The sequence below is a fragment of the Rhineura floridana genome, chromosome 19, assembly GCF_030035675.1.
Source record: "Rhineura floridana isolate rRhiFlo1 chromosome 19, rRhiFlo1.hap2, whole genome shotgun sequence".
NCBI classification, from domain to species: Eukaryota; Metazoa; Chordata; class Lepidosauria; order Squamata; family Rhineuridae; genus Rhineura; species Rhineura floridana.
In genome coordinates this window covers 7961253-7983092 of record NC_084498.1, presented here as the reverse complement: position 1 = coordinate 7983092, position 21840 = coordinate 7961253, and the positions used below count along the sequence as shown (strand labels likewise).

The 21840-nt window shown below is 46.0% G+C and overlaps 1 protein-coding gene across 6 annotated transcripts in view; it reads right to left on the bottom strand.

The window, feature by feature from the left end:
* Positions 1 to 274: 274 nt before the first annotated feature.
* The window catches only part of HIP1R (huntingtin interacting protein 1 related), a 101515-nt gene continuing 79949 nt past the window's right edge, over positions 275 to 21840 (bottom strand). For 5 of the 6 annotated variants that reach the window (XM_061603374.1, XM_061603376.1, XM_061603378.1 and 2 more), the window contains 12 exons: positions 21182 to 21289; positions 16213 to 16349; positions 15704 to 15814; positions 14303 to 14361; positions 12485 to 12515; positions 12158 to 12220; positions 11235 to 11335; positions 10610 to 10715; positions 6076 to 6199; positions 4810 to 4871; positions 3566 to 3766; positions 275 to 1871 (listed from right to left, as the gene is read on the bottom strand). In XM_061603374.1, the coding sequence (XP_061459358.1) occupies positions 1809 to 1871; positions 3566 to 3766; positions 4810 to 4871; positions 6076 to 6199; positions 10610 to 10715; positions 11235 to 11335; positions 12158 to 12220; positions 12485 to 12515; positions 14303 to 14361; positions 15704 to 15814; positions 16213 to 16349; positions 21182 to 21289 (1166 nt within the window). In that variant the 3' untranslated portion in view covers positions 275 to 1808. The remainder of the gene's footprint in view (positions 1872 to 3565; positions 3767 to 4809; positions 4872 to 6075; positions 6200 to 10609; positions 10716 to 11234; positions 11336 to 12157; positions 12221 to 12484; positions 12516 to 14302; positions 14362 to 15703; positions 15815 to 16212; positions 16350 to 21181; positions 21290 to 21840) is intronic. The other variant, XM_061603375.1, reaches the window with a different exon arrangement.

Below are 21840 nucleotides of genomic sequence, written 5' to 3'. Positions count from 1 at the left end.
GCATGAAAGGGAGATGATAGAAGGATGATCTTTCAGACAGGTAAAATTACCACCCCCTTCCAAACCATCCACCTATTCAGCCACCAGAAGGGAAATACCTTGAAATAAGTTGAATTTGCAGGTAATACAACTGTACTAATGTGTTAGGGTGGTTTGACTGCCAGGCTTGGAAGTGCTGCACTCTTTTTGTACAGCTGCTACTGCTGAATGTCAAGGCAAGAAATAACCCGTCCATTTTCTCAACCATTCACACAGCAATTTCAGTGCCCTCACATACCACTTGTCATATTTTTATTGCTTATGTACAAGAATACCAGAAACCACTTTTCTTGCTATTCAAACTGTAACAAATAGACCAGGACATACTTGCAGCTATTTGCTTGCAATTTTCTCATTTTACTGGTAGCTTAAACAGCAGAAACACACAAAAGGAGAGAGAGGCTCATTATTTTCTGGCGTTAAAATCTCTTACTAGCTGCAGGTACAACTGGACCACCAAAAATGACAGCCATGGTTCAATTTCAAGAAGAGAAATTTTGCTCTGGATACAATCCTACTAAGCGTACTTTGTAAGAAAAACAACCCAGTGAGGATACTTTTTAGGGGGTAGCCTGCAAGAATCTAACCTGGCTACCACAAGGCAACTGTTCAGAGATAACATTTTTTAAAAAAATAGAAACCAAGCTGAGCACCCCTGGACTTCTCCATTTAAGGGAAGAGGCTCCGCACATTGAAGCCACCTAGCTTCTAAATAGGGGCATGGGCTGATTAACAGTTGTAAAAAATTGTTATCTAGAAAAACAATAAAACATGTTTCAGGTAATTTGTTTGATAAGCTAAATAGTCCTATTAAAACTTAGTGTTTGGTTCAGCCCCTCCTGTCACCTTTTCTTTAAGTTGCAAATGTGTCAGCTTCCCATTTCTCACCCCAAATTAAATGCTGAGCACTACAACTGCTTCAATAATCTTGAAATGTGTTGAAGGGCTGGGTGGGGTTTTTTGCATTTTATTTCTAAACTGGAATTTTATCTGAAACCAGTGTAGACTTTTCTCTCTTACAGAAGTTGCCAAACCAGCCTCCTCTCTGTATATAAATCCTGTTCTTTTTTTAATGCATATAAAAACTGACACCAAAAAGATCTTGTCCTTTGAGAGTTCATCCCAGGAGAAACTTCCTTTTTCAGTTTGTAGCATAAACACTACAAGGAGAAATCCAAACAGCCTACTTAAAAAAACCCATATATCTTTAAAAAGACTTCTGTAGTACAGTGATAGATACACCAACATTTACTCCAAACAACACAAGATTCCTATTGCTTATAAATAACTGATGTCAACAGAGTGAGCTTTCTCCCTCCACCCTGCCTTCCATTTAGGATTGGTCGTCTTCATATGTATCTGACAGTCTGCTGTTGCTTTAAGAATGCAGATCTGTTCTAATTCTAGAGGTCAGGCAAATGCGTACAATTCAAGGGTTCCTTTGGAAAGATCTTTTCAAAATGAAGGCAATGCCAGAAACAAGGCAACTGAGGGTTTATCCAGTCAGTATCTGTTTAAAACACAGACATTTTTGATGGTGTTGGAATGTCTGTATACTTCAGGGGCCTTCCTGGGCAACCCCCCTTCTCTTTTGCGAGGCAGTCGTCTTGGACCTCCACCCAGAAATCTGTTGCATGGCACCAGCAGGCACCAACATGCCTGAATCTCTTAGGACAGCAGGGCATGTAGGAAGCTGGCTAGACGTGGAATCCCACAGGTCTCTTTCTCTGCTGCTGCTTTCTTCCTTTTTGTGTTCAGTCATTTGCATCTTAGAAGTTTACAAGATGTGCCTGGTACATGCTGTCGTCCTGAACCAGCTGTAAAAGAGAAGGCTGAGATGTGGATAGTTTAGTGATCACTCAAGTAAACCTTAATGCAATGAGTTAGTCTTACAACAGGCCACAATTGAATCAAACTTTTGTTTTTAAAGGGTGTGTGTGTGGGCATTTTAAGCATTCATTTCTATGTGCTTGAGAACAGAGGGAATTATTTTAAGATGGCACCTGCAAAGTTATAAACGCTTTAAAATAAAATACTTTGGCCCATGATGCAGTGATGGCATCTTCTGATAATTATATCAGCTGACTGAAACGGTTGCAATCCTACTTGCTATAGAGGCAATGGCTTCTATTCCTCATTCTAACCCTCAAGCTTCATGCTGTCTAGCTGTTGTGGATTTCCAGCTCAGTGGGCAGGGATGGTGGTTTATATGGTCCCAACAACAGCTGGAGGGCTTCTCTCCACTAAGGGACTCTTTCAGTAAAACAAGCCCAAAGGATCATTCTAAAGGTCAGCATCTTGCCTCCCATGGTAGTCAGTATAATGGCCCTCAGAAGCCCTGCAGCCCTGTTGCTTCCCAGGAGCTGATACTCAACAACTTGTTACCTCTCAACTTGGTAAAACCACAGTCCAGGCCTAGGGAACTTCTGGTGGTCCTCCAGATGTTGTTGACAACAAGGACTGCAGGCCAGCAACAGCTGGAGAGCCACAAGTTCCCCAGCCTTGCAAAGCCTCTCATTTTAAAGTTGCCTTGGGGCAGTAAATCCTTGAATTCTAGGAGTACAGGAGAAGGAAAAGTTTTATGATCCGCTATTGCAACCCTAGTCATTATTTTATAGCCCAGATTTATACACCCAATCACTTTCCTTGGTGGGAAAGTGTACCCCCCCTCCAATTAGCCATTGCAACCTGCCGTCATTTGGGGTGCTTTTTTCCTGCACGCTGTACAGCAGCAGTGGGGAGTCTGTGGCACTCTAGCTGTTGCTCGACTACAACTGTGTGGTACAGGGGTTAGTGTTGGGTAAGGGACGCAGCTCAGTAGCAGGGCATCTGCCTTGCATGCAGAAGGTCCCAGGTGCAATCCCTGGCCTCTCCAGATAGGGCTGGGAAAGACCCCTGCCTAAAAGCCTGAAGAGCTGCTGCCAGTCAGTGTAGACAGTACTGAGCTAGATGGACTGTTGGTTTGACTCTGTGTAAGACAGCTTCCTATGTTCCTGTGTGTGTCAGACTAGGACCTGGGAGACCAGGGTTCAAATCCCTGCTGAGACATGAAGCTCACTGGGTGACCTTGGGCCAAATTGGGAGAGGTAAAACCATGTTTGTATATCATCTTAGCTCCTTGGAGGAAAAGTGAGATATAAAAATGTAATTATAATAATAAACTCCCATCATCCCTGATCACTGCCCCCATAGGCTGGGGCTGATGGGAGTAATAGTCCAGCAACAGCTGGAGGGCCACAGGTTCTCCACCCCCTACTCTACAGCATTCTGCTTGGATATTACCATTTCTATGGCAAGCAGGTTATTTCAATTGTTCATGAGAAAGATCTCAAGTGGGCTTCCCAACATAAATTCCACACAGCTGTGACAAAACAGCAGCTTGTTCTGATAATGAACGGTTCAGATAAGCCTAGAAGCTTCAGAATGGTTTTCGGCCCTGACAGCTGAGAAAAGGTCCTTCCTTTTTTCCATCTAGAGAACCAACCATGCCTGCCTCCTGCTCTGTGGTTGAGAGCAGCCACCCTACCTCATGGTCTGGCTTCAGGGGCTGGGCTGGCTTCTGAGCCACAGGTGGCTTCTTCAAGCTGCCTCGCTTATGGGCAACTGCTGGTTTCTCCCCAGCGGTGGTCTCATTGCAGATCCCAGCCAAAGCGTAATGCTGCCGTCGCAGCTCGCCAAGGCGAAGCCGCTCGTTCTCCAGCGTCTTTTCCAATTCCAGCACCTTCACCTGCAACAAATAATAGTCTCTGCTGAGCTACAGGGAAGTGACCACTATCAAAGACACACACACACACACACTTCTTATACAGCCATTGACTCATTTAGTTCACACGTGACCCAGGGGTCACACCCACTGGCATGGACCAGACAGCGAGAACATTTTTTTACCTCCGCCCTTCCACTTTCAAAATATCTCCCTTCCACTGCAGCCCTTTCTCTGCCTTCTGCCTGGAAGTGCTTCCACGCAGCCCCACAAACATGTCCCCTCTGCCTCCATGTCTTCTGTGAAGCCTGTGGCACAAGCAGTTGGGTACAGGGGCCTAGATTGTTTAGCTGAAATAAAATACGACACACTCCACCGTCTCCCCTAACTTGTGATGTCCCCTGGGTAGAGTCCTGTCTACTTACACATGAATGGTGCTATATTAATAAATATTATGTAAGCTGGCCATTAACTTTTACTGAATCATCTGCAGAGTCTGCTACCTGCTCCTAGCTTTTGCCAACTGGTGCCCTTCAGCTGTTTTGGATGATATCGCCCCCAGCCATGCTGGCTGGGACTGATGGGATGTGTAGTCCAGAGCAATGGAAGGGCACAAGGTTGGCCACGGTTAGTCTCTTTCTGGTTTGTTTAATCTGTTTGTTTAACTACGTGGCTGGTAACTAACCACACTTGCTGAAGTCAGACCAGATTTTTGGGAAAAGGTGGGCGTTAGGGCTGTTGGACAGACCCCCTGGACAGCTACTTCCGTGGCCCTTAGATAAAATCAGCCCCAACCTCTGAAAAGTGAGGAGGCAGAGGGGCCCCACTCCTCTCCCCTAATAGCTACCCATTGCCATTAAGCATTTTTACCCACTCTTCAGCTGACAGTAATCAAGGCTGTGTCTACATAGCCTTTTCTAAAGGGGTGCCAATGATGGCAGCTTTCTCCTCTGTTGTGCACAGGGCAGTTGGTTCTAATAGCATCCATGAGAGCCATTTCAGGAACTATTAGTCCAACACTTATACTTTCACCAGCTTTTTCTACCTTATCAAAGACCTCGTAGTACCTGTGTCTCCATTTCCTCCATCTTGAGTTTGATTAAGGACATTCCAGAGAAGTCCATCGTATCTGAGAGGAAGAGAAGATCAAGTTTATTATGGAAGTTACATGTGCTTTCTGCAGAGGGAGAGGAGCGTTAATTTTTTTTTAAAAAAAAGGCTGTCATGTACTGCTAGCGTAATCCTTGCCCCTCTCCAGTCTGTGATTGCTTCAGCAGAAGTGTTGAGCAACATAGTATGTAATAGGAGACTGGGCCCTCATGACATTTTTGATCAAGTAGGTAGCACAGGTGGCTGGCATCCAAAAAGGCAAAGATGGGGGGGGGAACGTATGAAATTAATCACGTGCAGAATTAGACTAAAGCTGTTTGCAATATTTGTACAATTTGTTTAAAAGACTACTTTGGATACATGTTTCACGTTTGCCCCTGATGAAGGCCAAGTTTTATGTGGCTGAAACATGTTGGGTTCATTCTCTCAATAAATTGATTTGGAAATTTTTACTCATATTCCTTTGTCTCCAGCATCTTGGGTTTCCTCCCCCCCCCCCAATCTCTGTCATTTTTGATCAAGGACAGTATTTGGGAAAAGTATTCTGTACTCTTTTGCTTTATTAAAAGAAAAAAGCCCACATCCACCACTCTTTTTTTGCTATTAAATAGTACAGATTTGCCAGTGACACATCTTAATTTGATCCACAAGGTAGTTCTGCCTCCACCTCTCTGGCCGATACACGTGTCACCAAGTATAAAACATCATAGCTATGAACTGCTAGAAGCTTGCTCTTCCATGCAAAAAAACCCACAAACCCACCACCCTGCTCAAATTAGTTGTCATTCCCGCCTCCCCCCATTAGTAGACTATAAAAGGAGCCTGGCTGCTGGATCAAGCCAATGGCCTGTCTAGTTCAGCATCCTATTCTCATAGCCCACAAGCAGGACATGAGTCTCCCAGGCTGATCAGTATCTCAGCCTACCCTACCTCATAGGGTTGTTGTGTGGATAAAAGAGGAGCATGCACAGTACCCTAAGCTTCTTGGAGGAAGTAAAGGATGATGATGATAAAGACTGCTACGACTACAGTGATTGTGCTGCTATGTCTGCCTTTTATATTGGCCCTGTTCTCCTCCCACCACTTTCCTTCCCCTAATAATTTTGCAAGCCAGCAAGCAGCACTGCATGAATTGCAGTTCCTGGAAGACTTTAAAAAAGCATTCCGTGGAACCTATGCCAGCCATTCGACTCCGCCTCTCCCGCTTCCGTGCCTGCCCCCACCTTTGTCTTCAACCTGCTCTTGGCCTGACTTGGTGGAAGCCACGACGTTGGCAGCCTTCTCGTTGACTGTGCGGGAACACTCCTGCAGCTTGCCCAGGTTTCTGCTGTGCTTCTCCGCTTTCACCTGTTGTCATCATCAAGAAGATAACTCTTTTAAATATTTTTTCCCAGGGTGTAGGGAAAACACAGGCGCAAAGGGTTAGTTTTCTCTGGCGCAGAGCCAAGTACAAGTTTGCTAGTCCAACATAAAGCTTTGAGCAGTGGCAGCTGGGGGCTTTCCTTGGGCCAATTCCTTCATTTCCTAGTATATGAAGGTGAAGAACATAAGTAGGATCCTGCTGCATCAGACCAAAGGCCTGGCTGGAAATCCATAAGCAGATCACAGGGAGAACTCATCACCTTTGAGAGAAATGAGCATGAACGCTCTTCAAACTGGTGGCATTCAGCGGAGCTCAAGAGATGGCGAAGGAGTCCCCCGACACTTTGAAATGGGGGCATCCTGTTAGGCAGAGCCTTGCTGGCTCAGGCCAAAGGCTTCTAGGCCATCATCCTGTTCCCACAGTGGCTAACCAGATGCCTTTGGGAAGCCCAAAAGCAGGACGTGAGTGCAACAACCCCATCTCCACTTGTGATTCCCAGCAACTGGTATTCAGACACATTACAGCCTCAGAGAGTTGGAGAGATCATAGCCTTATCCTTCTCCATCAATTTGTGACAATTCCTGTTGAATGAGGAGCTGGGAGGCGAACCTTGCCCCCTAGTACCAACCTCTGATCCCTGGAGCCATTTTCTAAAAGAAGGGAAATAAGAAGGCTAGAAGAGTATGTTGTTCTGGATTCAGCTTGGGCCCTTGATCTTAGACCAGGGGAAAGAGCCCAGGAAAAAAGCCTAAAGCTTCAAAATGAAGGTGGTAGTGGAGGAAAATTGTCTCAGAGTCCCAGGGGGGGCTCTGCACCAGCCGCTAGTGGCAAGAACCCCTTATTTCAAGCCCACTACCTACAGCTAGAAGCAAGCTCAAAGGCTGAGTACCCCTTGGGCCAAGAGACATCCTGGGATATAGAACACTGTGTGGCCCTAACCTCTTCCAACCATATTTCCTGTAATATTCCTGCCAGCACTTGGGAGCAATACTTCGCTAACCTATTCGCAACTCAGAATGGCCAGTCCTCGCTATTTCTCCCTCTTGCGGACTCTCCTACCCAACCCTTCTGGCTGCCGGTTACACAGAGTGAGATTTCCTTTCTGATTGGCACTCTGAAACCCGGAAAGGCACCTGGTCCAGATGCTATTCCCTCTGAATTACTAAAGTCCAACCAAGCCTGGTGGACGCCTCTCCTAGCAAATCTATTTACCTCAATTAATAACACCGGCTATTTTCCCATCTCCTGGCTTGAAGCCATTGTCATTCCTATTTACAAGAAAGGAGCCAGAGACGAGCCGTCAAACTATAGGCCAATCAGCCTCCTCTCGGTAGTCGGCAAGCTCTATGCCAGCTACTTAAATCTAAAGCTGACCTCTTGGCTAGAGGATGAAAACATAGGCTGGGAACAGGCTGGCTTTAGGAAAGGGAGATCCACACTGGACCACTGCATCCTATTGAATCATTTGGCAGAAAAATACATGGGCCCCTTGGGTAATGGCTTATTCGTGGCCTTTGTTGACCTTAAATCTGCGTTTGATGCCATCCCAAGAGACAAACTCTGGGCCAAGCTCTATCACTCTAACATCGATAAGAGACTTCTGTACCTTATCCATCGTCTCCACCAAATGACTACCATCCGTGTTTGCTGTGGTTCCGATGGGACATTAACAAATTCTATCCCTGTATATAATGGCGTCAAGCAGGGATGTATTTTGGCCCCTGCACTTTTTAATTTTTATTTAAGTGACCTCAGTGTATGCTGTCATTCTCCCACTTTCCATCCCCCAAAGGTGGCTGACCAAAAATGTCCTCTGCTCCTCTATGCAGACGATGCAGCCCTTCTTGCCTTGTCTCCAATAGGCCTTAAAAGATTATTCCGAGCCTTCATGACCTATTGCTCCCTAAACTCATTACTCATAAATTTTGACAAAACTAAAATTTTGGCTTTTTCCTGCCGTCGTGCAACTTCCGAATGGACAATTAATGGGGAAAAAATTGCCCAGGTTAGACAATTCAGGTACTTGGGGGTCTTGTTCCACTCCTCCCTATCCTGGTCCCCCCATATATATTCGGCGATGCAAACTGTCAGGAATACAATGAAAGCTATCTCATGTTTTTTTTATACTAGAGGTGGACAGTACATTCCCGCCGCATCTCAGGTTTTTAAATCAAATATTTTTCCTCAACTTTTGTATGGTGCCCCCCTACGGGCCCCAAGTTTTAATCCTAAAATCGAATCAATCCTGTCAACTTTTTTAAGACTAATTTTTGGAGTCCCACGTTGTGTTCCGGGCGCAGCCCTCAGGCTGGAGGCTGGCTTACCTTCCCTTGAATTCCATGCTTGGGTATTAACTTTTAGATACTGGGTCAAACTAGCCTATATGAACCTTCACCCCGGCTACTTACATCTTCTTTGGTGTGATCCCTTCTCAAGTTCGTGGTCCAAAGCCCTCCTTGCTAAACTAGCTTTATTAGGCTTCTCAGTGGATTATTTATCCTCATTGGATCCTGAGACAGCCAGATGGACCATAGAGACTCGATTAAAGGATACTTACCTTTAAAGCTCCTTCACAAATGCGACTAAAACTTGCTCTCCCTTATACTCCAATTTAAGTTTCCCCTTCCCCAATTCAGCCCCCTATCTGGAATACCTGACTACACCTAAATTCCACCACGCCTTCTCTAGGGCGCGGTTTAACTGTATTTTTTCCTCGCTTATTGTGGGTCAATACCAGGGTACCCCCTTTGATCTCCGTTTTTGTCCTTGTAATACTGTAGACATTGAGTCCTTGTCTCATGTCCTTTTTGTTTGCCCTTATTATCGCATGGCACGTTCCAGATACTTAAATCCTATTTTAATAAACGTTCCTGGCAGGTCCAGGATAGTTTTATTGCAATATCTTCTGGATGGCAAGGACAAATCAATAACCTTATCCGTCGCAAACTTTATTTTTACTGCCCAACGGATTCGAAGGAAGATCCTCCCTCCCTCCTAGTCAACCAGGCTATTCTCTCTCTCTCTCTCTCTCTCTCTCTCTCTCTCTCTCTATTTATTCTTGGTTTTTTATTATGAGTAAAGTCAACTGTATATTGTATTTCGGGTCTTTGACTGCAAATAAACTTGATTGAGAACACTGTGTGCAGTTCTGGTTGCCTCACTTCAAAATGCATGTTGTAGAACTGATCAAGGGAATGGAGTGACTCCCCTATGAGGTAAGTTTACAACATTTGGTGCTTTTTAGAGAAAAGACAAATAAAAGGGGACATGACAGAGATGCATGAAACTGTGCATGATGCGGAGAAAGTGGAAGGGGATAGAGATATTTCTCCCCCTCGTAATACTAGAGCTTCAATGGAGCTGAATTCAGGACAGACAAAGAAAGTACTAAGGCAACTATGGAATTTGCTCCCAGAAGAAGCAGCGAGGGCCATCAACTTGGATGGCTTTAAAGGGGGATTAGGCAAATTTATGGAGGATAAGGCTATCAATGGCTTGCGAGCTATATTCTACCGCCCCTGTTGTAGATATGCCTCTGAACGTCAGTTGCTAGGATTCACAAGCGGGGAAAGCGCTGTTGTGCTCACATCCTGCGCACAGGCTTCCCACTGGGGCGAGAAAGTCCACTGGCCTGATCCAGCAGGACTCTTCCTATGTTCTTATGAAGAAGTTATGGAAGTTATTATTTATTTAAAATATTTCTATCCCACCCTTCTACCCTATAATAGGGCACTCAGGGCGGCTTACAAAAATAAAATCAAACATGTACATAATAAAATTGTAAACAGTAAAATCACAAAAACATTAAAATAAATTAAAATACTAAAATAAATTAAAATACATAAAATACAATATATATATATATATATATATATATATATATATATATATATATATATATATATACACACACACACACATACATATATATAGGGATTGGTACTAAAGGAACTACAACGGTAAAATTTAACGTAGAAGGCATATAATCAGTGTCAGGCTGTACCTTCAGTCCCTCCCAAAGGCTCTCTGGAACAAGATCGTTTTCAGAAGTCTCCGGAAAACCATCAGGGAGGGAGCAGAGCGGACTTCTTGGGGTAGAGTTAGGTATATTTGTATCTGTGAAACTACTTTGCACGCAGGCTATTGCTTCTGCAAGTCATGAAGGACAGTGCTAGACCCCACACTGTGACTGTTGAACCCTAACTCTCCTTTTCCTGTTTTGAGATTTCATTGGTCATTTTCCCTGCGTTTTGGTACAGACCTAAGAGCAGAGAACTTTAAAAGGAAATCCTCCATAATTCAAGACCCAATACAAAGCTTGTTCAGTTTTGGACACTTAGGGAAGAACAAAAAAAGGGCAAGATGCAAACTATTTTCCTTTCCGGGATGATTACCTTGGAGGCAGCTACGAGCTGAGCTGTGCTGGCTGCAATCTCGTGCGAACAGACTATCAGTTCCTCGTATTTGCCTGTGTGTAGGACAACTTTGTCTGCGGACTCCCTGGAGCAGGGAGCAAAAAGGCACAGATCAGAAAAACCAGACGCAGGCCTGGAGCATACAGTCCCACCCTGCAAGAGTGGCTAGGCCAGGGGTGGGAAGGACCTCCTCTTCGAGGTCCATAGGTGATTTGCGTTCATGTGGCCTCCCATGACAACCTCCTGCACTGTCTACTATTGTTCCTTATTCTTTTACTGTCTATGTTTCACATGTTGCGTAGTTTTTTTACGATTTTTTGGTGGCCGGCCTCGCAAGGTCAGCTTTATCATGACTGGCAGTTAAAGGGTGGTTCCCTTCCTTTCCGGCTAGCCACCATCTAACACTTTGTTTCAGTTTGGCTCTGCCTACAGGAGGAGTTAACCCATTCCTGTATGCTCCACTCCCCACTGAACAGAAGGACACTTCACGGTAAGTCCAACTTTTTGTTCCCCAGCAGATAAGCAGCTCTGCAGTCCCATGCACTTCAGGAAACAAACTAAGCAGTTTGGAAAAAGAAAGACCACAAGCAGCCCAGATACCTACACAAGCTGCGTTGCTCCCCATCCCACGGCCTTAGAAGCAGAGATGAGCCCTTCTGTCCATCTGGAGTTCTTAGCATAAAACTCCTGCGATGTTGCTGCACCCTAGTGTCCCAGGAGAGATACGACACTTAGGTCGAACAATGAGGTTAAGTTTTGCTCTGCAGGCAAAACGCGCAACACAATGGAAAAGATGACACAATTCTGCCTGGAAACCACGCCCTCTGCTCTGTTTTTTGAAAATAGGGGTGGCAGGTGCAGGTTGCTGAAAGAACACGCATGAGTAAACAATGCTGCCTTATACCGGGGGGAGTTGCTGATGGCATGGGTCCATCTAGCTCAGGAATTGCAAACATGTCCTCCAGATGGTGTTGGAGTTCCACTCCCATCAGCCCCAGCCAGCATGGCCAATGGCCAGGGAGGATGGGAGCTGCAGTCCAGCAACATCTGGAGGGCCACAGGCTCCTCACCCCTGATGCAGGTTAAGGCTCCCTACTGACACTGGGGGTGGTTCACTGTCAGAAAACGGAAGTTCCTTCGTTTGGTGATCCTGCGGATAGAATCGGGGGCCTTCTGCATACAAAAAGATTCTCTACCAAATTTGGAAGGAAGGCAGAGGCATCCGTCAGATTATTCTCTAAATGGCACTTGCCATAAATTTAAATGCTTCATTGCATTCGGCTTCAGCTATGGGGCGGTGTACAGATGCAATAAATAAATAATAAATTTGGGTCCTAAAAAGACGGCAAAGTCATTGTTTGAAGTCTCACAATCTAAACACAGATGCGTCTCCAGGAGACAGGGAGGCCCCCTCCCCCCTATTAGCTGGTGTGGCCAAGATCTCCAGGCTCCTCCCTGCGAGATGCTTAGTGCCCCTCCCCCATTTTAATGGAAAGGAAGAACAGAGGATCCAGAAACCAGGCTTACCCGTCCACTTTCTACAATCTCCTTCTGTAAATGTGTAGATGTCATCACAAGAAGCCTGATTGCCTGAAAGAGACAAGCCCCCCAACTCTATTTAATATAAGGGTTTGTCTATACTTTTAAGTCTTCTAGTACAACAATAAAGCCACCACCCCCATTACAAAACTTCTGTGAGCAGTAACACTAACCTTAAGCAAAAGCTCATCCCAAATATCTAGAGTTCTGGTTAACTTTGCAGTGTTGAATACCCTCCTGAGGCCCAGCCTTCTGGCAGCAGATGGGTTTTTCATGTACTTAGCCGGGGCTTTAATTAATTAAAAAGGCACTCACCTTCATCAGATCTGTGCAGGAGTTCAAGATTCTGTGGGAAACAAAGAGGAAGGTGCTTAATCCCTCCAGCTGGATTGATTAAACCCTCACATTTGGAATCAACAGTTTAAAAAATCATGACAACAAAAATGCAACCCAGAGACACCAAGGTTAGTAATGTAGAATGCTTTATTCTTTGCAGATGCATTACGTGCGCATCTGTACTACTAAGGTAAACCACTTTAAAACCACATTTCCTGCTGTGCCTTTTCCCAAGGAACACTGAAACTGATTCTTTGAGGGTGCATGATAAAATAAAAGGCATGAGGGTAGTTTAGTTGTTTCATCCTTCCTTTTGTTAGTGTCTTAGCATATAAAAAGTGAACAGCCAGCACTATAGCACCACCTAGTGATAGAACACAGCATTAGAATTCAAAATCATACTGAAGGGGAAAATAACTATGCATACAAACAGCCTCTCCCTCCCTACTTATCTATGGCAAAGCCTCTTAGTTCCCTGGAAGCATACTGCACTTATTATTACACACAAGCAAAACTAACCAAGACCCACTGAAATCCATGAACCTAAGTTAGTCACATCTATTAACTTCAATTGGGTCTGCTCTGAGTAGTTCTAGCATTGGATACCACCCACAGGCTCATGCTTCAGTTCAAAGGGTGAGTGCTGAGGGTGCAATGTGAGCCAATATTATGCAAATCCACATGCTCAGGGCAACTTACAGTTGACGTTTGCTTTTTATCCTCACAACAACCCTGTGAGGTAGGCAGCTCAGAGCAAGAGAGAGAACTACTTTCCCAAATATACCTTCAGGGTGAGCTTCATGGCTAAGCAGTGATTTGAAATGTGAGTACATTGAAAACATTTCAAAGAAAGCATTTATAATATTATTTTAAAAGATTTATATAGACAGACCTTGCTTAAAATGAGTCAGACTGCTGGTTCATCTAGTTAAGGACTGTGCACTCCGACAGGAAACATCTAAGAATGTAAGAAGAGCCTGGCTGCTGGATCAGGCCAGTGGCCCACCTAGTCCAGCATCCTGTACCCATGTGGCCAACCAGACGCCCTAATGGGAAGCCTGCAAGCAGGACCAGAGTGCAGGAGCACACTCCCTTCCTTCAGTTTCCAGTGACTGGTATTTAGACAGAGACATCCTGCCTCTGTCTGTGGAGGGAGAGCATAGCCTTCATGGTTAGTAGCCACTGATAGCCTTTTACTCCATGAATTTGTCTAATCTTTTTACAGCCATCCAAGTTGGTGGCCATCACTGCCTTTTGTGGAGGCAAAGTCCATAGTCTAATTATGCACTGCATGAAGAAGTCCTTCCTTTTTCTGTCAACTTCCAACATTCAGCCTCATTCGATAGCCCCAAGTTCTAGTATTATGAGAGATGGAGAAAAAGTGGCTTCCTATTCAATCATCTCCACATCATGCGTTTTATCTCACACACTTTTATCATCTCCTTCCATACTTACCTTTTTTCTGGGGTGGGAGAAAAAAGTCCAAAATACTGAAACCTTTCCTTACAGGGGAGTTGCTCCAAACCTTTGATCATTTTGGTTGCTGTTTTCGGTACCTTTACCAGCTCGACACTCTCCTTTTTGAGGTGAGGCAACCAGAATTGTGCCCTGTATTCCAAGTGCAGTCTCTCTGGCAAAGGGCTTCCCTATCCATGCTACCTGAAATCCATTTTAGCTAGAGATGTTGAGACTGAATTTCAGAGCATCTATGCCCAAAGCTACACTCTCACATTTCTATATGAAATGTAGACCAGGTATAATCTTCATCCTCACAGAACTTTGATGCTGCAGACTCACCTTTCATTTACTTCTAGTTTCACACCAGAAGTCTCTATTCTGGCTTGATTCATCATTTCCTGTGGAAAAATGGAAAAGAACTTCAGTCAGTCAGGCATCACCAAGCAAGCCCATGATCAGCTCCTAAGCGACAAAGGAGGCGGCAGCCCTGCTGGATCAGACCAGTGGTCCACCTCAGCATCTTGTTCCCCACAGCAGCCAGCCAGATGCTTCCTGGAAGCCCGAAAGCAGGACAGTGAAGGGCCTGTCCGTTGCTCCCCAGTAACTGGCTTTCAGGTAAATTGCCTCTGGCCATGGAGGGTAGGTCTCCATGTAGATATCATAATAATAATAATAATAATAATAAAATTTTATTTTTATGCCGCCTATCTGGCCGAGTGAACGGCCACTCTAGGCGGCGCACATAAATTAAAATAAAATACAGCATATAAATACAATATAAATACGACATATAAATACAGTCTTCAACTAATCAACCCACCCACATCTGTACGTTATATACTAAAATTTGCTAGGGGTCCTGTATGCCCGCTGAAATAGCCACGTTTTTAATCCTTGGCGAAAGCCTACCAAGGAGGGGGCATGGTGAAGATCATATGGGAGAGAGTTCCAGAGGGTGGGGGCCACAATCGAGAATGCCCTCTCTCTAGTCCGCACCAGCCTGGTTGTTTTCACTGGCGGGACCGAGAGAAGGTCTTGTGAGGCTGATCTTGTCTTACAGCCATTGACAAACCTCTTCATGAACATGTCCAACTCCCTTTTAAAGCCACCTAAGCCAGCAACCAATCACCACATGTTGTGGCAACCAATTCCATACGTTAACTATTTTTCAGGGAATTTATATTGTATTTATTTTATTTAGGTAATTTATCTAGTGCTTCGTTTTTCAAAGAAAATAGCTAAGCAGCTTACAGTATCCTAAAAATATGGAACAAAAGTAAAAATAATAAGTTGTGTCGAGTTGTACTTTCCTTTTCCTATATTCACACGACGACTATTTGTTTTTGAGGGGGGTTAGTTGTGTTTCAGGGTGGAATCTAAAGGACTGTCTTCACCCATAAGATACTGCCTGCTATGTTAAGATCAACTAGAGAGGCCCACAAGTACTGTTCATTAGGGTGACAGGAACAAAGGACAGGGCCTTCTTGGTGGTGGCCCCACAGTTGTGGAACTCACTACAGAACTAAAAAAAGCCCCTTCTGTACAGGCTTGCAAACATGCCTTGAGGACTCGTCTGTTCCAGCCTGCCTTTAACAATGTTTTTATGCCACTGATTCCTGAGTCTTATAATTCCAGGGTCTTAAAGATTTTACCACTCAAGTGGATCTCCTTTAGTTGCATGCTGCCTTCCCTAAAGGGCAGAATATAAACCAACCAACCAACCAAGCCGATTCCTCTCACCTCTATCCTCCTGACCGCATCTTCGATTGCAACAGAGGTGGAGGCCATCTCTTTGTCGACCATATCACCCAGCTCTTCTTGCCGGATGTCTAAACTTTTGGGCCTCAGTTCCTGGCCAAAAAGAAAAAGAGGCTGAGGGCTTAAAAGGAAACTAGGTTCAAATAAAAAATGTAAGAGGGGCTCGTGTATGGATCACCAGGGATGAAGAATCTGAGGCTCTCCTTCCAGGTGTTTTGGATTCCAACTCCCATTGCCCCCAGCCACCATGACCTACGGTCAGGGACGATGTGAGATGTAGTCTGGAGAGCTGGAGGTTCCCCATCCCTGGGTTATACAAAATGAGCTGCTCTGTTAGTGAAAGATCAGCATTATCCTTTGTCTCCTCACCACCATGGCCAAGTTAGGGAAGTGTAAAAACACACACTAATGAGCATCCAAGGTGAGATTACAGTGTCCCGTCCCCCCAATGGATTCTCCACCACCACCACATTCCTCAACTCCCTCTCTACCTCTCCCAGCTGGAGAAGCCCTTGCAGTGTTTTCTTCACATCTGCCGGATCTGCTTGCCAGAGAGTTTGCTTGTCTTTTAGCTTGTCCAGATAGTCCAGGCTCCGCTGCCCACAGTCCCTGCAGGTTTCGGTCAATTCTTGGAAGAAGGAAATAAATATTACACACAGGAAAGTCTAGCAAGGACTGTGGGAAACCCAATAATAAGTTTCATCTTTGAGCTTTCACTGTCTGATTACAGATCGGAACCCTAGAAAAGCGTTTTAAAACAAATATAGGGAACCCTTAAGGCTCCTATCCTCTAGCGCTGGACTTTCCAGTATTGTTTTTTGTGTAGTCCAACAGGACTCGGCACCTAGACGATCTGGTTGATGTCCGTCGAGCTGCTTTAACGCTTGAGATCCGCGGGCAGGAGCTACAGCTGGACTTGCAGCGCCTGCCGTATATTGTTTGTGTCTTTCTCGACTACTTGGTGGATGAGGACAACGGCTAGGCTATTTTCGACAGAGCAGGAAGCAGCTGGTGGCGACGCTGCCCGTTTTAAGGAAGTTGGCTCGACACATTTCCCCAGCGACGAGTCCTTGCTAGAGAAAGAGTGACTTTGTAGTGGCCCTTTTTATGTGGGGGTGTGTATGGTGTGAGTGTGTGTCGTGGGGGTTTGCATTATGTGCCTGGGAGAGAGGAGTCAAAGTCGACTGGGAAGATTTGAGGGGGCCCCAATTAGTGTAGTGACGGGTAGAGGGAGATATGACGTTGTGTGGAGGACTTGCCAGGTGAGGGGAACTCGGCCCAGGCAGTTAACGGCTGTGCTGGGTTCCGGTCCTCCACACACCCATAGGTTTGTTGGTTGTCCTATCAGCCAGCTCTCCGATCTCCGGATGCTGCTCCTAAATGCCAGATCGGTACATAATAAGATCTCTCTCATCCATGATTTAATTGTAGATGAGGCAGCTGATCTGGCGTGTATAACTGAGACCTGGGTGGGTGAACAGGGAGGAGTTAGTCTTTCCCAGCTGTGCCCACCGGGGTACTTGGTTCAGCATCAGGGTAGATCTGAGGGCCGGGGAGGGGGGGTTGCTGTGGTCTATAGGAGTTCCATCTCTCTCTCCAAGCACCATGTCCATACAATTACTGGTCTGGAGTGTTTGCACCTTGTGTTGGATCAGGGGGACAGATTGGGGATTCTGTTGGTGTACCGTCCACCCCGCTGCCCCACAGACTCCCTAACTGAGCTGACGGAGGTGGTCTCGGATGTATTGTTGAGATCACCCAGACTGTTGGTGCTGGGGGATGTCAACATCCACGCCGAGGCCACCTTATCTGGGGCGGCTCAGGACTTCATGGCTTCCGTAACGACCACGCTACTGGCCCAACACACGTGGCAGGGCATACTCTAGACCTGATTTTCGCAACTGGACATGGAGATAGTGATCTGAATGTAGGGAGTCTTACATCAGCCCCTTTGTCATGGACAGATCACCGCTTGTTGAGGTTTAGATTTACAGCAGCTTTTCCCCTCTGCAAGGGTGGGGGACCCATTAAGATGGTCCGCCCCCGGAGACTAATGAATCCGGATTGTTTTCAAAAGGCTCTGGGGAGTTTTCCGGCTGATAGGACTGGCGCTCCTGTCGAAACCCTGGTCGAACTGTGGAATGCTGAAATGACCCGGGCAGTTGGCATGATCGCTCCTGTGCGCCCTCTCCTATGTGGAGCTCATACAGCTCCATGGTATACTTCAGAGCTGAGAGCAATGAAACAGAATAGGAGACGGCTTGAGTGCAGATGGAGACGAACTCCTGATGGATGCAATTATGCACTGGTAAGTGCCTATACCAAGATATATTTAGGGGCAGTACGGGCAGCAAAAAAACAATATTTTGCTGCCACCATTAAATCTTCTATCTGCCGTCCAGCGGAGCTTTTTAAAGTTGTCAGAGGGCTATTACATTCTGGCCCTGGGGACACGGTAGAACCATCTGAAGCACGCTGTAATGAATTTGCTAGGCACTTCCAGGATAAAATCTCTTGCATCCGTCAGGACTTGGACTCCAATGTTATAGCAGTTGGATCAAATGAGGTATCCGGAGCACAGCCTGGTCATGACTTTTTGGATGAGTTTCAATTGGTGCAGCTTGAGGACGTTGACAAGGTGCTTGGACGGGTGCGTGTGACCTCTTCGGTTCTGGACCCTTGCCCCTCTTGGCTAATAAAAGCTAGCAGGGATGGAACAGCGGGCTGGGCCAGGGAAGTGATTAATGCCTCACTGTGTGAGGGAGAGGTCTCAGGCTGCCTGAAGGCGGCGGTAGTGAGACCACTTTTGAAGAAATCTTCCCTGGACCCAGAAAATCTTAATAATTATAGGCCGGTAGTGAATGTCCCATTCCTGGGCAAGGTTCTAGAAAGAGTGGTTGTGGACCAGCTCCAGACACTCTTGGATGAGACCAATTATCTGGATCCATTTCAATCGGGTTTCAGGCCCGGTTTTGGCATGGAGATGGCCTTGGTCGCCCTGTATGATGACTTATGCCGGGAGAAAGACAGGGGCAGTGTAACTCTGTTGATTCTCCTTGATCTCTCAGCGGCTTTTGATACCATCGACCATGGTATTCTTCTGGGAAGATTTGCGGATTTGGGAGTTGGAGGTACTGCTTGGCGGTGGTTCTGCTCCTATCTGGCGGGTCATCTCCGGAAGGTAGTGCTTGGGGACCACTGCTCGGCACCCTGGGCTCTCCAATATGGAGTTCCGCAGGGGTCAGTTCTGTCCCCCATGCTCTTTATCATCTATATGAAGCCGCTGGGTGCTGTCATCAGGAGTTTTGGAGTGCGCTGTCACCAGTATGCTGATGACACGCAGCTCTACTTCTCCTTTTCATCTTCATCAGGTGAGGCTGTCAAGGTGCTGAACCGATGCCTGGCTGCGATAATGGACTGGATGAGAGTGAATAAATTGAAGCTCAATCCAGACAAGACTGAGATGCTGTTAGTAGGTGGTTCCCCTGACTGGATGGTGGATGTACAACCTGTCCTGGATGGGGTTGCACTCCCCCTGAAGGAGCAGGTTCGTAGTCTGGGAGTTCTTTTAGATCCATCCCTGTCACTGGAGGCTCAGGTAGCCTCGGTGGCACGGAGTGCGTTCTACCAGCTTCGGTTGGTGGCCCAGCTACGCCACTATCTGGACAGGGAAAACCTTGCTTCAGTTGTCCATGCTCTGGTAACCTCTAAATTAGACTACTGCAATGCACTCTACGTGGGGCTGCCCTTGAAGACGGTTCGGAAACTGCAGCTTGTGCAAAATGTGGCGGCCAGACTGATAACTGGGACCAGGCGGTCTGAACATATAACACCGATTCTGGCCCGCCTGCACTGGTTGCCTATATGTTTCTGGGCTCGATTCAAGGTGCTGGTTTTAACCTATAAAGCCTTGTATGGCATGGGACCACAATACCTGATGGAACACCTCTCCCGATATGAACCTACCCGCACACTGCGCTCAACATCGAAGGCCCTCCTCCGGGTGCCTACTCAGAAAGAAGCCCGGAAAGAAGAACAACAAGAAAAAGGGCCTTCTCAGTGGTGGCCCCCGAACTATGGAATATTCCTCCTGATGAGATACGTCTGGCGCCAACATTATTATCTTTTCGGCATCAGATAAAAACCTTCCTCTTCTCCCAGGCATTTTCAGCATTTTAGTAGTATTTAATATGCATTTTAGTGTGTGTTTAATTATGTTTTAATTCTTGATATTTTTAACTTATTTTTAAACTGCTCAATGAGGTTTTAATTGTATGTCAGATGTTTTTACTTGTTGTGAACCACCCAGAGAGCTTCGGCTATGGGGCGGTATATAAATTGAATTAATAAATAAATAATAAATAAATTACATTTATACCCTGCCTTTCTTTTCATCATAGAAACCCAGGGCGGCTTACATATGGTTCCCAGGCGGTCTCCCATCCAGGCACTGACCAGACCTCACCCTGCTTAGCTTCAGCAGGGTGCTGGCCTCATGTGCCTTCAGACCATAGCCTGGGACCTATGGTCTATCAATGGTCTATCAATAACAGACGCTGCAGTATTATGGATGCTAAGAGGATCTTGGCCTGATCTGGAATCTGGATAAGGGATAGCTGCAAGGCCGAAGTAAGAGCAGAGTATACTATACACAATTTTATAAAAAAGGAACTCGTCAGAAATACGGATGTCATCCTCGCACAAGAGCCATGTAAATATTCCCTGAACCCTTAGACAGTATAAATATTATACAAGTTATAGGATTGTCACCCAGTTACAGAAATCTTAACTGCTTAAATCATATGAGTCTTAGATGAATTAATAGATTCAAAATGTGCACGTTTGCCTATGAAGAAGACCCAATCATTCTAACTTCTGTTTTTAGAGCAAGAGTGGTGAACCCTTTTCAGCCCAAGGGCCACATGCCCTTCTATGCAACCTTCCAGGGGCCACATGCCAGTGGCCGGGGGATCAAAAGCACCAGCGGGCAGAGCAACAAGAGTATATTTTACCTTTCTACATAAGGCTTGTTTCTACACACACACACCCCTCTCTCCTCTCTCTAGGCAAGCAAGAGGCATCTTCAGACTTCAAGGGCATATTCCAGATAGGCAAAAACCATCAAGGAGGCTGCAAAGCAGGGCAAGTGAGGGGATGTTGCCTGGGGAGGGTCCAGAAGACCAGGTAAAAGGGTCTGGAGGTTCCCTATCCATGTTTTAGGGGCTATATGCATGGGTTGCAGCATGATGTCTAGCAAACTGCACAAGAAAAAGACCAGACGGAGAAGAGGCCCTTGAAGTCTTTGCTGGTCCTTACACGCAGGATTCCTGCTAATTCTAAAACCCAAGCTACACGTCCAGCAAATCATGGGACAGAGTCCTTCCCGGATTGTACCACTTTTAGACTGCAGGGAGAGGGGAATTGGCCTTATGAGAAACCACTTCTGCGAATTGCACTCACTGTCAGCATGGTCCATGGGTGCCAGGCGGGAAGTGGCACTGCCGTTCACGATGGTGTCTGCTGCCAGGTGGGCAAACTGGGCCAGAGCACCAACCAAACCAGTGACATCTGGGAGAGGAAGAGAAAAAGCAGGATGGAAATCTAATAAGCAGATCGCAGGGATAGCTCATCTCATCCGGGAGAACCAGGCAAACATAAATGTTCCCCAGAGTGGTGGCATTCGGCTGAGTGCAGGAGGGAGCAAAAGAGCAGAGTGCGCCTGAGGTTTGTGCAGGCTAAAAGTAGGTCAGCCTCAGTCCTGGCATTTGCCTGGTTCTTTCCCCTTCCTACCCCTAACACTCCATAAGAACGTCAGAACAGCCTCTGTGCTGGGTCACAGTGGCAAAGCCAGGTGCCTCTGGGAAGCCCAAAAGCAAGACCATCTTATCAGGAGGTCTGTTCTGCACAACATAGGAAACGGACCTTTAGTGTGGCGGCACCTACCCTGTGGAATTCCCTCCCCTTAAATATTAGGCAGGCGCCATCTCTGTTATCTTTTCAGCGCCTATTGAAGACCTTCCTCTTTCAACAAGCCTTTTAAAGAGACCTTATCCCAGTCTGTGTCTGTGTTGGAATTGCTTTTTAAGATGTTTTTAAAGCTTTTAAAAAATGTTTCTAAA